General features: G+C 35.2%; 2 protein-coding genes across 2 annotated transcripts; one reads left to right on the top strand and one right to left on the bottom strand.

The window, feature by feature from the left end:
- Positions 1-1,469: 1,469 nt before the first annotated feature.
- Positions 1,470-4,032, bottom strand: LOC141593248 (DNA-directed RNA polymerase II subunit RPB7-like). Its single transcript, XM_074414140.1, has 6 exons — positions 3,804-4,032; positions 2,931-3,096; positions 2,790-2,840; positions 2,607-2,662; positions 2,428-2,506; positions 1,470-1,672 (listed from the first exon to the last, which is right to left on the bottom strand). Exons 1-6 carry the CDS (start codon positions 3,917-3,919, stop codon positions 1,607-1,609), a joined length of 534 nt encoding a protein of 177 aa, XP_074270241.1. The 5' UTR covers positions 3,920-4,032; the 3' UTR covers positions 1,470-1,606.
- A 4,806-nt stretch (positions 4,033-8,838) lies between these two features.
- Positions 8,839-17,368, top strand: LOC141593232 (bZIP transcription factor 16-like). Its single transcript, XM_074414139.1, has 13 exons — positions 8,839-9,194; positions 9,399-9,499; positions 9,650-9,706; positions 10,467-10,541; positions 10,840-10,929; positions 11,026-11,085; positions 11,181-11,350; positions 12,178-12,232; positions 14,056-14,098; positions 14,193-14,458; positions 15,541-15,618; positions 15,725-15,850; positions 16,791-17,368. Exons 2-13 carry the CDS (start codon positions 9,434-9,436, stop codon positions 16,899-16,901), a joined length of 1,197 nt encoding a protein of 398 aa, XP_074270240.1. The 5' UTR covers positions 8,839-9,194; positions 9,399-9,433; the 3' UTR covers positions 16,902-17,368.
- Positions 17,369-17,477: the final 109 nt, after the last annotated feature.

The raw sequence follows: 17,477 nt of genomic DNA, 5'->3' as shown, positions 1-17,477 counted from the left end.
GAATTGCAGTTGTTCGATCTTAAAGATCGATAGACTACCCCAATAATAGAATTGTAGTGAATAAATCACCTAGATTCCATTAAGACAAATGAGATAAATCTCATAAGTACATTCATAATTTTCATTGATTGATTATTACACATAAACTAGTGCCCTTTTATAGCACATAATGACTTGAAGAATAAGAAACAAAGGCAAAATTACTAAACTACCCTTCCTAATGTTTCGGTGTGTATCACAGACCCTTATATATTATCGTAAGAATACTTGTGAAAGACGGTCTTGCTAAACAAACACTTTAATTTCTTACGTACTTGTTAATTTTCATCAGTGGAGGAGCTTGGAGTAATCACATCGATGTCGAAAAAGATTGATGTAACAAAGAAAACAAATAGACAAGTGTGATGAATTGTGTCATAAATATGGTTCTGAAATTGCTTTAATTACTTTCTCTGAAGCTGGTAATTGTTTTTTTTATGGTAATCCTAATCCCGATTACGTCCTAGAACGTTATCTTAATTGTTCTGGTTCTAATGACGGTGTTAATTGTGGCGGGTTTTGGTGGGACGAGGTGGAAGTTGATAAACTCGGGTTAAGCGAGCTTGAGGAGTATAAGGTTGCGTTGGAGCGGTTACAGAATGAAGTTGGTTCGACGGTTGATAGCTTTAATCAAACATTGGAAAGGTCAAGAAACGAAGATATTTCGACTATTATTGATGATATTAAACCTGATTTCTCGATGAGTAATGACGGACTTGGATTAGATGATCTCGACTTTGATGACGTGTTTGATGGAAGCTTGAATGACGATCAATTTGGTTCTGATTTCGATTTTGATTTTGATCTCGGTGATTTGATTAATAACGGTTTTGGAATAGAAGTTGATGTTCCTGATACAAGTCTTTTGCAAGACTTGCTAGTTAATTAGAAAGTACTCCGTATTTGTTTATTTTGTTATCGAAATTGTAAAAAAATATTGCAACAAGTCTTGTACTTTTGTGTAGTAATCAAATTTATAAAAAAAATTATTATGCTTTTTTGTACAATGGAGCTTTGATTATTTATTTATTTTTTTATTTATTTTTTTTTTTTTTTTTTTTTATTTTTTTTTTTTACAGTGGAGCTTTGATTATATGGTGGTTTGTTTGAAGTTGTTTGGATTAGCTTTTGCGGACGATGTCGTCGAACTATTTTGAGCTTCTGTTGTTTACATTCATTGTTGACAACTTTTCATAAAGCTGTGATCTTTAGGGAGTTTATTAGGATTTTTGTAGATTAGCTTCTGTAAATTCTTCAATAGATTAGCTAACACAATTATTCATCTAGTATGAGACCGTCTCACTTACAACCAACTTGAATAATTACTGATAATTCATTAGTCACACAAGTAAAACCGTTTAGTATAAGCTTATAAGAGAAACAGAGCTTGCAAAAAAATTACATCTAAACTTTAATTGATCAAACTAAGTACATATTCTAATTAAGGTAATTTCTTAAATACCGAGTACACTTAAAACTTTAAACTTTTTGCTTAAGCATACAAATCACTAAGGATGATTGCTACGATCTCAACTTTGATTGCTTGGCATATCAGAGCAGATTGTCTCTATGATGCAGCGCCAGGGTCGCTAATAACGCCCAAGAAATCGTCTTTTATCGTACCGATGCAAAACTGTAGAAGGTCAAAATAAATTGGTAAGAGTATGATCACGAAACAGCACGATCATACCAACCAACTAGCTCAATGCTATGAATACTCGGGAACGTCCAAATTAGAATCTCAATCGATTATTAAACTCAACTATTCTAGACAGTGAAGCAAAAAAGACGAGATTTGTCGTGTAATCTCAGATTCTAATTCGCAATGTTGTACTTTCCCTCCACATCAGTGTTTGACTTCTAACACTTGCGTTAGTTTTGTCACTACATTTTAGGGCTCGTTTGGAATAAATGGTAGTTATTACTCGGAATAGGGTAATAGAAGCTTAAATATGGGAAATAGTTTTGGGGACGTAACTAACTATTTTTCCTACCCTTCATTTTTCCGCTAATATTTCCACTCGTACCATTTCTCTACATTCCTTCAATTTGACCTCTATTACTACGAGTAATAATTTACACTCAACCAATTTAACAAACCCACTATGTATGGTGACCTTCTGATTGTCAAGGCTACCACAACATACTAATCCAAACCCTGTAAGGTGGTCCGAACTCCTAACATTAGTGCAATAAGCCACTAAATTATAATTCTTAAACACTTTGAGAAGACACTCCACCAAAGGACAAGTTTGTAGACGGAAAATCTTATCAATAACCAACTACAGCAATTGAACAGGGCAATTCTAGGCTCTTAAAACAGACTGAAAGGAAATTGTTAGAGCAACAAAACAAGCAACTGTTCCGCTCAGAGAATGAGAAACATACAATTTCAGTGGCATCTACACGAGTACCAATAATCTTTAGCCGCACTTCACTATCCTTTTGAATTTTAACTCGCAAAAAGAACCAAAAATCCATCATAAGAACACGGGTAAATCTACTAAGGCACGCCTCATTCATAATGATCAAACATTCAGGAAATAAACAAATCTTTATCGAGCCATCAAGTCGTATAGTTTGCCGTGTCAGCAGATTGGAACTCCATATCATCTGGTATCAACTACACCATAAATTAACAAACAACTTAGGGTTAGAATGGTAAATAATAAACAAAGAAGCTCAATTAGGAGCCATGACAGTCAATGTTGCCAAAACAGAAATTAGTAGGAAGCTTAAAAAGCACTCACGTGATTAGATACAAAAATCTGCACAGGACCGGCCTCAGCGAAGAAACCCATCTGCCAAAATTCAACAAGAATCAATAAACTATTCATAATCCACAACATCAGTCACCAAAGACGATGAATGTAGCATCCGAATACCAGTACCTTGTTAACCATGGTGACAACAGCTTCGAGGATCTCGCCCTTGAAAGGTCTAAAGACGACACATTTATACTTCACGGGAAACGTCACAAATCCGGTTCCATCCCTAATCAAACCTTTACCAACATTCTCTATCCCCATTATCGCCACCACGAATCCATGGCGCCCACTGTTTTAATCAAATCAACATACATAACCGTGTCAATAACATGAAACAATCAAAATTGGAGAAGAAACCAGAAATCCAATTAGCTCAATTGTATATCCAGTAACTTAATTAAAAATTACTAGCATACAAACAGAAGCTCAAAATTTAGGGTTTCAGAAAAGAAAGCTAATCCTGCAGAACAATGTCAATAACAGGAAAGCAACAAACATGAAGGAAACTTAGAAACCCCCAATTAGGTTAACTGTATACCAGTAAATTGATTGAAATTCGAAAATTAGGGTTTTGGAAAATAACAAAAAAAATTCCAAACCGAAAGGAAACCCAGAAAAACCAATTAGCTCAATTGTGTTCCCAATAGTTTAATTATTGGGAGTAACACAAACAGAAGTTCAAAAATTAGGGTTTTGGAAAAGTAAGGAAAACCTCAGAACAATGTCAACAACAAGAAAGAATCATAATTGAAAGAAACCCCAGAAAACCCAGTTAGTTCAATTGTGTCACCACTAATTTAATTATAAAAACTAGCACACAAACAAAATTAGGGTTTATGGAAGAAAGGAAAAACAGCAGAACAATCTCAATAACAACAAAGAATCAAAATAGGAAAGAAACCTAGAATACCAAATTAGATCAATTGTATTCCTAATACTTTCATCAATTAAAAAACAAACACTAGCAAAAATACAAAAATTAGGGTTTATCAAAACCTGCAAGTGCCTTCAACATCTTTCATGAGTTTAGAGACGAGTTTTTCGCGAAGACGAGCTCCGAAATGGCGAGGATGAAGCTGCATATTTCTTTCGAGGATTATGTGGAAGAACATTTTGATTTTTACTGATTAATTCGATTGATTGATTAATTTTGTCAGAATAATTTGATTGTGTGATGAGAGTAAAATTGTGTGATTAAAGAAAAATATGAGAGTAAAATTGCTGTAAAACGGATTATAAGAGCAAAGAGATCCTTATATAGGGAGAAATAAGAGAAACAAGGAAATTCTTCCCACTTGGTTTTTAGAAAGTTTTTCTTCTACTTGGAACCAGATTAAAAAAAAAAGAGGAGAATGCCTAGAAATTAACAAAAACCAATCCGTTAATAAATATACAATTTTGCCAAAAAACCAGATAAATACTGAAATACGGAAATATACACACCGTATGTACAACTTAAGAAATTGTAATAAATACTCCCTCCAAGTTTGATCAATCCTCCCCTTTGCTTTTTGCACCAAAAATAAGGAAAATAATAAAAAATGGATAAAGTAGTATGAGTTGTTGACAGAGAAAATAATAAAGAATGAATAATGAATAAAAAATGAATAAAGTAGGATAAAGTAGGAGAAATTGTTGACTTTTTAGGAGAGAGGATGAATAAAGAATGAATAAAAGATAGCCAAAAAAGGAAAGGGGAAGATAAGAAAATAAGCTCAAAAGAGAAATAGGGAAGATTGATCAAACTTGGAGGGAGTATACAATTTTGCCAAAATTACAGATTTTTTTAAAATTTTTAAAAAACCATATTGTAAACGCGTTTTGTTATTAGTTATTACTAGTATTGGTGCCCGGCTTCGCCCGGGCTACCTCTACTTACCATTAATTTTTTTTACATTAAATAAAATTACTTAAAGTTGCATAACCCATAAATTTATCATTAATATATTTTTTATAACATATCCTAAAATTACGATGGAATAAATTTTGAAACAAATTCACTACTCCCGCTATTAATATTTTACTCTTATTAATGAAACAATAGTAATAACATTTCACTAATTGCCCGTAATCATTGTTACTTTCACTACTCCCTAGTAACGTAATTATTGTTCTGTCACTCATCGCCGCATTAATATTGATAATTTCACTACTCCCGCCGTAATTATTGTTACTTTCACTATTGCCGTATTAATATTGATTATTTCATTACTCCCGTTGTTGTTTCTACCACTCTCACTAATCTCGTTGATAATATTGTTATTTTTATTTACTATTCAAATGAGTGATTACTATCATATAACTATATCCAATGTTACTACAATTCTTTTCTTTACTGACGAAATTACTTTTACTACTTAGACATGAAATTTTAAGAGGATTATATATTTATATAAATATATTACATATATGCATTAAATCAAATCGAAAGAATTATGCAATATTATATATTATGGAATCTAACTTGAATTATTTATAACCTGCTTATTATATTTTTGTATGTTAAATAATTAACATCTTTATACATCTAACAAACTATAAAGTTTAATAAAATTGCATAGATTTTAAATTTAATATATAATTTTATGATGATAATAATAGTTAATACCATAAGTGTGCATGTTTATACTAATTAATTATTTTATTTTAAGGAAATTGACCATCCTCTAGTCTTCTATAAATATTTAGGAAAATTACCAGGCATCTTCTTTCTTTTAGTCACCTTGAAATTGACCATCTTAATTAATTATTTTATTTTAAGGAAATTGACCATCTTAATTAATTATTTTATTTTAAGGAAATTGACCATGTTTAGGAAAATTACCAAACTTCTATATAATTTAATTTTAACCAAAACTATATAATATTTGCATTGAGATCCCTTAATCGGGTCTATCACACGGTGCTATTGATTTAAAACTATATAGTATAATTAATTTGTATAACTTTCTTTAATTATATTGAAGTCCCTTGGTTTCTGGATTTAATATATAGTATTGATTATTACTAGGTGTGAACATAGTAAATTGTAAGACTTCAAATATTACCGTTAATTTAGTTATCGACCGCGCGCAAACATAAAACACAACACTAACAGCATCACTAAAAAGATTACCAAATTTCGTAAATATTTTTTGGAAAGTTTTTGAAATTGTAATAATCATTATTATTCATTAACTTACACTCTTATATATATATATATAGGAAAAATATTTGTGAAAGACGGTCTTGCTAAACAAACACTTTAATTTCTTACGTACTTGTTAAATTTCATCAATGGAGGAGCTTAGAGTAAGTACATCGTTGGCGAAACGGATGAAGACATCAAACGGGAAGAAAAAGATAGATGTAACAAAGAAAGTAATGAAGAAAACAAATAGACAAGTGTGATGAATTGTGTCATAAATATGGTTCGGAAATTGCTTTAATTACTTTCTCTGAAGCTGGTAATTGTTTTTCTTATGGTAATCCTAATTCCGATTACGTCCTAGAACGTTATCTTAATTGTTCTGGTTCTAATGACGGTGTTAATTGTGGCGGGTTTTGGTGGGACGAGGTGGAAGTTGATAAACTCGGGTTAAGCGAGCTTGAGGAGTTTAAGGTTGCGTTGGAGCGGTTACAGAATGAAGTTGGTTCGACGGTTGATAGCTTTAATCAAACATTGGAAAGGTCAAGAAACGAAGATATTTCGACTATTATTGATGATATTAAACCTGATTTCTCGATGAGTAATGACGGACTTGGATTAGATGATCTCGACTTTGATGACGTCTTTGATGGAAGCTTGAATGACGATCAATTTGGTTCTGATTTCGATTTTGATTTTGATCTCGGTGATTTGATTAATAACGGTTTTGGAATAGAAGCTGATGTTCCTGATACAAGTCTTTTGCGAGACTTGCTAGTTAATTAGCTGAGTATTATTAAGCTATAGTTAATTAGAGAGTATTTGTTTATTTTGTTATCGAAATTGTAGAAAATATTTCAACAAGTCTTGTACTTTTGTGTAATAATCAAATTTATAAAAAAATTTATTATGCTTTTTGTACAATGGAGCTTTGATTATTATTATTTTTTTTTCTCAATGGAGCTTTGATTTTATAGTGGTTTGTTTGAAGTTGTTTGGATTTGTTGTGCGGAAGCGTGAATATCCCTTGTTGGGCCTCTGCTGCATCTGTGTCCACAATCCATAATAGTACGATATTGTCCGCTTTGGGCCAAGCCCTCACGAATTTACCCCTTGACCTCCATGGAGAACTCCCCACACCATGGACTGGGTCCGAATCCACTGCCTCAGTGCGTCACACCGGACCGCCTTTGGACTTACCATAGACCGCTTTTATTGCCTCCATTAAGCCTCAGCCCACCTCGCCGGGTCGCTGACGATCTTCTCTTGGACGGCCTGCCGTCTCAACGCCGTGAGACCATGTCGCTTCTCGTGAACATATTAACTCTCCCTCGAGCTATAGGAGTTCCACGCCTTATAGTGTACGTCTACCTTCAAGTCTTGGTCTTGATGAATCTCCGTGTCTAGCCCAAGTAGAACCTTGGGCTCTGATACCACTTGTTGCGTGAATATCCCTTGTTGGGCCTCTGCTGCATCTGTGTCCACTGTCCATAATAATACGATATTGTCCGCTTTGGGCCAAGCCCTCACGGATTTACTCTTGGGCTCCTTCCCAAAAGGGCTCGTACTATTATATTTTGTAGATACTTATAAAGATGAGTTTTCATCTTTATTCTACCGATGTGGGACATGAGTTTGCACCCTAACAGGATTAGCTTTTGCGGACGATGTTGTCGAACTATTTGAGCTTCTGTTGTTTATAAAGCTGTGATCTTTAGAGAGTTTGTTAGGATTTGTGTAGATTAGCTTCTGTAAATTCTTCAATAGATTAGCTAACACTATTATTCATCTAGTATGAGACCTCACTTACAACCAACTTGGAATAATTACTAATAATTTATTCGTCACTCAAGTAAACCGTTTTGTATAAGCTTATAGACACAAGAGAAAAAGGATTACACATATGAGGTAATACCTCAAATTTTGTAGGTTTTGAGCATATACACATTTTTTCTGAGCATATTACCATTTATAAATATAGTTTTTGAGCAATATTATATTTTTTGGGTCTTAATTTTCGCAGTACGCATTTCTCATTATAGTACTCTTTTGACCATACTACCCCTCCCGTTTCTCCAACTCTCAATTCCAAATCTCCACAATTTCTATGTTAATTGTATAATTTTTTTATAAAAAAAAAAAAGAAAACTAGTGTATTGTACAACTACTCCAAAGTTATAACACGAATGTTCATATTTTTCAACCATTGAATGTTTATAGTGCCAATTTTTTTCATTTCTCAACATAATTTGTTAGAAAAAAACTCCAAAAATTGACTGATCTAGTCATTTTAGTGGGTGTTTGGTTCGCATAATGGTATCGGTATGGAATCAGGAATCAAACCAGGGTGGTATGAGTTTGGAACTCCATTTTTGATACCTTGTGTTTGGTTCAACTCGGGAATGAGGAATGAACTCTTTTTTGTATATTTATATTATTGATTGTACCATTTACTTATGTATTAATTTTCTCCTTTAAATTTGCATATATTAATTAGTTAAAAATTTGAATATAATTTCTTATATATATTTAAATCATTTTTTGATATCTTAATACTTCTACTCTTAAATATTATTAAAAATGTTCAAGAAAAATCATTGCTTGTATTTTTCACGGAAAAGAAAGAATTCGGGAAAAAAAAAATTATATGGATATATTTAGTTTTGTGAGGAAAAAATAATTTTTTTTAAACGCATACCTTATACCTACAATGCTTGAACCAAACACAGTGTAATTGGATAATTCAGATCGAGCAATTAGAGTCAGTCATTTCGTCACACATTTTGAATCAGATCGAATCGGGTTGTTCGGAGTTCAGGTCAATTTCATATGTCAAGTTGCTAGGTCCATTTAGATAAAAAAATCGAGGATATATGTCAGAATTCGGAAGTCTCGAGTCGGATCAACATCTAGTCAATAAACATTCCTTCTCCTCTTTTTCACATTTTTTCTCTCAAACATTTTTTTTTTCTCCTCCACGAATTGACTCATCTCCAAGACTCCCCCCCTTTGACCCTTTCTAACAGAAAAACGAAACCCTAATTTTTACCTGATTGAATCAATTAACCCAACACATCTATTAATTTAATCTAACACCTTCCTTCAATTCCTTTCGCATCAACAAAACCCACATTAAATCGTCAGAAACCCCTCAATTTCGCGCCAATTTCCCCTTCAATTTGTATTGAATTTTGTTGAACTCTATTTCAATACTTAGTTTGTATAGTTAATTGATCGTTTGTCTCTACCTTCAATTTAAGGTAAATTTAGCATCATATCTTGTTTAATTTTACTGGGTTTAAGCTAATTTTGTTAATTACGGTGTAATTTAATATTCCATCTTGTTTAATTTTGCTGTGTTTAGCTAAATTTTGTTAATTATAGTGTAAATTTTAAATTCCATCTTGTTTAATTTTGTTGGGTTTCAATTTGTTGATTATGGTGTAAATTTTGTGATCATATAGGAAGAGCCTGTAGATTTGGTTTTGAATTTTCGATCATGGGTAGTAGTGACACAGATAAACCATCTAATGAGCCGAAGCCGAATCCTCCGGAAAGTGTGCCGGTATGATTTTTACTCTCATATTTGATTTGATGTTATTGCTGTTATAGTTCTGATCTTTAATTGGGTTGTTATCATTATGTTATATGATAGCAAAATTGAGGCTATTATGAGCTTACTGAATTCCGAAATTGCCCGTATATGTTGTATTAGGAGCAATCGTCTGCCTCGACAACAGCTACTGTGAATGCTGAATGGCCCGGTTATCAGGTTCGTGCTTAAACTGCTTGTAATTCATGTTTTAGGATAATTTGTTAGTCTAAGTTGTTATTGAGTTTGTGAATTTATCTATCAAGCATTGTCCGCGTGAATGTATTGTGCTAATTTTGAGGAAGGATTAAGGTTTTGATCAATACGGAGCGTGATGCGAAAATGCGGAAGCGGGATATTAGAAAAATAAAACAAAAGGATATTTGCCTTGAATTCATGTGTAGAATTCAAGTCAATGGGATATTTACTCGGTGCTAGACCTATAACACGAGTAATGGTGAGAATACTCAAGACCTATTGAATATTACTCGGGCTAAAGCTTGATCATGTCAAACTCCAACAATTTTTATCGAACGCATCGATTTTTTTTTTTTCATCTCAATTCTCTCTTCAATATCTATCCTTTACAAATGATGGCCAAAGGCCTCTATTTATATTAAAAGAAATAACCACTAACATTGAATCTAGTCCCTACTACTTGTAGTCTAAATGCAAAGGCTTGAAGGGAAGACATTGAACATAGTCCAACATCAAAAACAATGAATCTTAATACATTGAACATAGTCTAAGATGAAATGGTAACCATATTCGTATCAGAGCGTCAATGTGCCATTTTGTTTGAAGTAGCAAAGGGTCGAAGGTGGCGACTTTTGTGCATTAAAAATGATAGGATAGTTTGCGTAGCATTAGCTTTTGGATTTATGGGTTTTAACCGCGACTTGGGATGAAGATATGTGATTATCTTTTGGTTGTTGAACAGGCATACGCACATATTCCTCCACCTGGATTCATGGCTTCCAACCCGCAAGCTCACCCCTATATGTGGGGTGTTCAGGTACTTAGGAGAACACTGTACAATACATATGGTATATTGGTTGCTCTCCAATTTTAATAATACCCTCATTTAAGTTTATCATACTGTAGTCACTTATTACCTTTTGGCTGGTAATGACACGGAAAGTATTTTGGAGACCTACTGTATTTCCAATTGTATTGCAATTGATGACTGGTCTTGAGTTTCATGCGGTGCAGTTGCAATCTTTCTATTACTTATCATTTCATTTTTAGTAATGCTGTATGTTGCTCAGAAGTGCTTATTTTGTTTCTTATGAGTGTCTTTTACTGTTTTGCAGCATATGATGCCCCCTTATGGTACTCCTCCTCACCCATATGTAGCCATGTATCCTCATGGTGGTTTATATGGACACCCATCTATGCCTCCGGTATCAATGTTGTACTATAAATCAATTCATCATTTCATCTATTTATTTTTCTATTTTTTTCTCGGTGTTTTAATTATGCAACTTAAAATGTGGCAGGGCTCTTATCCTTTTGCTCCATTTGCTATCCCCTCTCCGAATGGCATGGCTGAAGCTTCTGTGAGTTATTAGCTGGTGTTCCTATTTTAAGATTTTGGTTTCTTAGTTTTACCGAGGGATCCCATTCCAAGGAAATGACGTAGTTTCTTTTGTAGGGGAATACTCATGGAACTTCAGACGCAGACACTAAGCAGCCTGAGGGAAAAGAAAAGTTACCTGTGAAAAGAATGAGAGGGAGTTTGGGTAGTTTGAATATGTTGACTGGGAAGACTAATGAAGACAGTAAAACAACTGGAACAGCTGTGAATGGCGACTGCTCCAAGAGGTATTGATTTTTTTTTAATGTGTTTTATCAACAAGATTGCATTGGGGGAATTTAGAATTTAGAATAACCATTAAACATAGACCTATATTGTGGAATTTTCTTGTTCGTTTGAGTACCTTTTGTCCTGTTTATCAGTACAGACTACAGAGGCCTTGAAGATGAACTTCGAAACTGACTCATAGCATTCTTTTCAATCTCTTACTATGAATACAAAAGGCTGCATAACTGAGTCTATTTCTTATATTTTTCATTACTTTCCAGAAAACTTTGCTGTTACCTCTATTGTATTAAATCAGGCCTTAATACTGCATCATCAATTTATAAAGGTTTTTGAGTTCACCCGATAATATTACTAGGTGACATTAGACTCATTTAAAGCTTAACAATCGAGATCAGGCCTTGACCGACTGATTACGAGATCAAGTCTCAATCAAAGAATTTTTTTGTGTAAACCATCCGGTGTAGTCCGGATTCGAGCTTGGTAGGACCATTAGGGCGGCAAAGCTCTCCCTCATGAGTTTTAACACTGCTGGGTCTCGAAAGCTAGAACCACCCCTTGCCAGTTGATCAAAAAATTTATTACTATGGTTTCTGCAAAATAAATCTTTTTAGGTGCAAAATATCTAATTATATTTCTGGACAATATTAGTTGTTTTATTCACGATCATGTTGTGTCTTCAGTCGGCAACTATACAGCTATGTCTTCATTTTGTATGATTGTGGATTTGTGTCTGTTATCTGTTGGAAGAATTGTATTTTGAGCCATCAGGATGTGGTTGCAAGTTCAAAGAATGATGTGGCTTGTTGAAATGTGTTTGTTATTACAGTGCTGATAGCGGGAGCGACGGTTCAAGTGAAGGAAGTGATGCAGATTCTAACAATGTAAGACTCCCAACCAGTTATGCAGTTCCTTTTATATATGTTTTTTTTCAAGATGATTTTTGCTTTCTTTCTGTGGAAACACGTTAACTTTACAGCGTTAGATGAATATATTTGAGATTTCAGTCGATAAAGAAACCAAATAGGCATTGTCTAATCACAGAGCTCTTTATTCCTGAATATTCTTGTTCCAGTCCAACTGCAGCATTTTACGTAGTTGACCAGTATGAAGAACAATACCTTGGTTCTAAAGTACAACATTAGGAAACGGTGGGTCTTTGTTGTAATAAAAGTTGTAGTGTTTTCGCTTGTGCTTCTGCTCCCGGAGTAACTTCAACAAAACAGAAGTCGAATAGTATATGGTTAAAAGAGGAAAGTAAACAGTATTTATGGTAGATAAAAGCTGTCTTGAATCCAGATTCTGATTCGTCAACATAGTGATTTCTGTATGGCAGTATGGCTAAACATGATTTTGGCCTTACATTTAACGATCTATTGTTTTTCCCTCAAATGAACGATACTCACGAAAGTTGAGACCTTCGAAATTGAAGTTGAAATCGAGTGCAGAGGTACTGTGAGTAAGTCTGGCTTATCTCTTTAAGGGAAACTATCACAGTATGTTTGAATCAAAAGTATTCGTGTCCATCTGTGACAAGTGAGACACTGACACTGCCCACCGAACTTGCCATTTATTCCCTTTTTTTTTTTTTTTTTTTTAACTTAAACCACTTGACACTTGCATTCTAAAAACCTTGTGGGAAGTGCAAATTTGCAAATATTGCATTTCCATTGAATGGGAGGAAGTACTATATTAGTAATGTCGTGCACACTTTATTACCCCCTTCAGTGCATTAGGATGTGTACATTTGCGTTTGGAATGAGTATTTGGGCAAGGTAAAGCTAGTGAGCTTGGAGATATCCCGTTTCTAACTTTAACCATCCCTTAAAAGCAACCCGTCCTTCTCAATTTCAGCACATTGCCAGCTCTCATCCACAATCACGGCTACTGCCTTGACCGCTGATCCTCACTATCCCTAACCTCCCTCCCTAGTCCCTTCTGTAACTGGCCGCCATAATTGCACCACACTTGCGAGTTGCGACCCCTCTCCCTTATAGGACAACCCATCTTCCTCCTTTCTTCTCTCCTCTTCACTTTTAACCCCTTTCCACTTTTCTCCACCTGCCGGTGCTCTCAATGTTTCATCGAGTTCAATGGAAAGGGGGCTTGGGTATCAAGTGATATCAAGAGTGTGATCGTGAAGGCGATGTCGTGAGAGGAGGAAAGAGGGTGAGGGTGAAAGGGAGGAAGAACGATAAAAGGGTTGGAGGTCAACAATCTGAGGAAAGCAAGTGATGATGGGGAGCTCAGTGGATCTGAGAATGAGAGGATGCTGAAACTGAGAAAAGAGACGTAGAGCAGGCCAACGGGAAGAGGTAGGATGGTGCAAGAGAGGGGTCTGTGAAAGGAGAGTGCATGGGTTGGGGTTTTGCAGGAAGGTGGGGGCGGTGTGAGGGAGGGGTGGTAGGTTTCTAATGTAAACGAACTAATGTATTGGCCCGAAAAAAGAAAACCTAAATATTATGCTGTGGACGGAGCCACGGAGGGATTTTTTGCCCTATGTGGTAATGTATTTTTTACTCTTTTCTTTTTACTTGCGAATTGTGGTTTTTTTTCTGCGTCCTGAGATTCAACTAAAATAAAAAATTACATCTCTTCCGTCAGTTACCTACCTTCCCTTGATGTCCTGTCTGCCAGTCTTGTAAAATGCTCCAGTGTTAGTATTTTTCCATCTGCCACTCATGGGTTGCCCTCTTCATTTTAACAGAACTCGCCAACGAGGTCCGAAGGAAGACATGAAGCTGGAGAAGGTTAACTATTTGCAAATATAATTCTGAAACGAATTTTACCATACTTTCTTTTTGATTCATACAGAACTGTGATTTTTGTTTTCTTTTATTGCAGTTACTGTGTCTCAGAATGGTAATTCCGCTTATGTTACTCAGAACGGTGTTGTAAACGCACCTCACACAATTGTGAATCACGCAATGGCTGTTGGGCCAATGCCTGGGCCTGGTGGTGTGGCTGGGCCTGCAACCAATTTGAATATTGGTATGGATTACTGGGGTACTCCTGCTTCATCTCCTATCCCAGCAATGCAGGGACAGGTTGCTACTGGAGTGGTTTCCACTGGATCTCGAGATAACTTGCAGTCACAGCTTTGGATACAGGTTTTATCATTGCTCTTTCTTTATTTTTTCCAACCTTTTCTTTTCATACATGTTTTACACGTTTTTTGGCAGTTCGATTATGGAAGTTAAATGTGATTTTTTTAAATGACTATTATTGCAAAACTGTCAAGTTTATGAATTCCAGTTTATGTTACTGACCTCAATATCAAATGTAGGATGCAGTGTTTGTCGAAGTGTAAGATTTGTTGTGGTGGTCAGTGGTGGTGTTTTTTTTTTGGCTTATTATGAATTGTCTACGTGTCTTGTACAGCATGCGACATGCAAGATATATTTCATGTCGCAATAATATAGCTTCCAGTTACACTTTTAATGTTATGGACATATGGCGATCGTCAAAATCAGCTATGGCTCACTAGTTTACTTCTCTCTCTTTTAGCGTTCTCTGCTGTAAATAAACATTAATAGTATGGTCTCTGATGATTCTACAGTAACTACGTAGTCTATAAACCATCGTGCCAAAGTGATGAACTAATTATTCGTTGGTCCATCGACTAAATCTTCAAAAAATTCATTAGGCCACTTAAATTATGGAAGCTGTGCTTGACTGCTTTCTACAAACTAACGAAGTTAGCTACGTTAAAATTGTGAAGAACTGTTCAATTGAAGAAAGTTAACCTAAACATATATTGGATGGTTCTGTTGGCTGTTGGCAGAACGGAGGTGTATGTAAAAGAAGGAAGCTAGCGGACTTTGGAGAAAATTCCCTTTTCTTACTTGGTTAAAAGTCTTAAAACGTGACATCAATTCGACGTTGTTACAACGATTTACGAAGAGATGTTATCATGTTCATGCCCTAAAATGATGTGTCCAAGTGGTATAATCACGTATGAGTGTTGGGAGTAGACCCTAGTACGCACGGTAATAAGAAGAGGTGTAGTCACATAGTTGACCTATGTCTTTTCGTAAGCTGCAACTGTTCTGAACTTGGTTCTTTTGTACCTGTTATTAAACTCTGAATGTCTTTCTCTCTTTGCTGTTGTTTATGTGTTGGTCAAGGTTAATTCTGTTCTTGTTCTGGTAATTTTTTATGTTCTTAAACATCGTCATCACCTTGCTTACAGGACGAGAGAGAACTTAAGAAACAGAGACGTAAGCAGTCTAATAGGGAATCTGCACGCAGATCAAGATTGCGTAAGCAGGCAAGGCTCTGGCCACAATTATTACTCCGTATTATCAAATCGCTTAAGTACGTTTTCAAGATGGATGGGACACTTATGACATATCTTTCTCTGAGCTTGTGATCAGGCTGAATGTGATGAGCTGGCCCAGCGCGCTGAAGTATTAAAAGAAGAAAACGCTAATCTTAGATCCGAACTAAATAGAATCAAGAGTGAGTGTGACCAGCTCATGACAGAGAATATGTTGCTTAAGGTACTGTCTCATTTTTGGGCAACTGCTATTATTTGCTAATAAATATGTTTGATTTGTTTGATTGCACCTTGAGAATGTTGAATGTTAGTACATTCATCCCAAATTTGTTGTACAGCTTGTACGAGTTGTACCTAGTTGACTTTGGTGACCATTAAGCTCCAAAAACGTGTAGAGATACAAAGTAATATTCACCTATAAAAAAACTCATTTCATATCACCATCATCCAAGTAACCACGGATATTACATATTACCTGAAAATATTGGTCAAAATCAACGTTGTTTGACCACCAAAGTCAAATGGGGACCTTATAAATGACGGAAGGAGTAATATTTTCTTGTCGTTTTAGCATGTGAAAACTTGAGAAATGTCAACATGCTCATGTCTTATGTGTGTCTTCTTTTCCTCGAGTATGTGTTCTAAACAAAAATTGCATACTGTATTTCTGTGAAAAATTGCGGGGAACTACTATTGCAGGTATTTATTTATCTGTTGAGGCTGCATCTATGGCTTACATACTGCATGTTATGATTTCTATCTGTGACGAACCAACTAAAAGTTGTCACGGATTTTTACCGGTTTTCTGTAGCTTGTTTGCTTCTGTCTTAGATGACGAAATGATGTTCAACACGTTTATTAGTAAAAGTATTACGGAGTATTTTGTGCTGTAACTGAACTTCTCGGAAGTTACTAGACCTGGCAAATAGTTCATTTGGATCCGCTTAGTTCAATTCGGCTGTTATTCAAGCTGCCTTCTTTAGCCGAGTTATTTAGGTCAGTTTTGACAGGTTTAGGATCAACATTCAACATCCATGATGAAGACATAGTTTGACACGATATACCATCTTTTTTTGCCAAGTGATAATATCATGAATTGTGTTCGCTGTAACCCTAATCTTTATTCTTCTCAGAAAGTGATCAGCAACGTCCAACTTTTGCAGGAACGACTTGGTGAAACTTCAGAGGATGTAGGATCCAGCCAACCTGAACTTTCCTTGGCTAACGGAATTCAGGAAAGTGCGAAAACAAGCCAAGGGAAGACCGGTCTTTAAGTAACCACCATAGGTTTCATCCTTCTTTTCAGGATTATAACCTAACCTCCTAAGTCCTAACCTAGTCATCTTGAGAAGCCATTGATATTTGCAATCAGCATATAGTCATGGTTCACGACATCCTGATATTAAATTCAGGATCGAGTCCCTCATACCATTTAAATTGGCAAACTTGAATAGTTAGGATTTAGGAAATAGGGATATGCCATGTTTGAACCTGGTGGCATTCCCATTATTGACGGTCTGAGAGCAGGTAGTGATATTAGAAGTTTTCGATCTGAGTGTTTTATCGCCTTATTTATGGGTTTACGGATGTAATCCACGATGAATGTAAAATGTCCTGGGATTATGAGCTGTGTATGGTATTTTTTTTTTTTTTTCCCGGCCAAGCGTTTTCATGTAATTTTCTGGAACACTGAAAAGTATTCTTTCCCATTTATCCTTTCCGGATTTCCGGGTTGTCCAAATTGTGTTATGTGAGGGAATATGGTTGCACAAAAATTTATAGGAGACGATCTACTGCATGTAACTGAGATCTTTCCAATCTAATTTACTAACCAAAAAAGTAAAAAAGAC

Source organism: Silene latifolia, chromosome 1 (assembly GCF_048544455.1).
Source record: "Silene latifolia isolate original U9 population chromosome 1, ASM4854445v1, whole genome shotgun sequence".
NCBI classification, from domain to species: domain Eukaryota; kingdom Viridiplantae; phylum Streptophyta; class Magnoliopsida; order Caryophyllales; family Caryophyllaceae; genus Silene; species Silene latifolia.
Note: the sequence above shows the minus strand (reverse complement) of the source record. Positions and strands in the feature narration are given on the sequence as shown.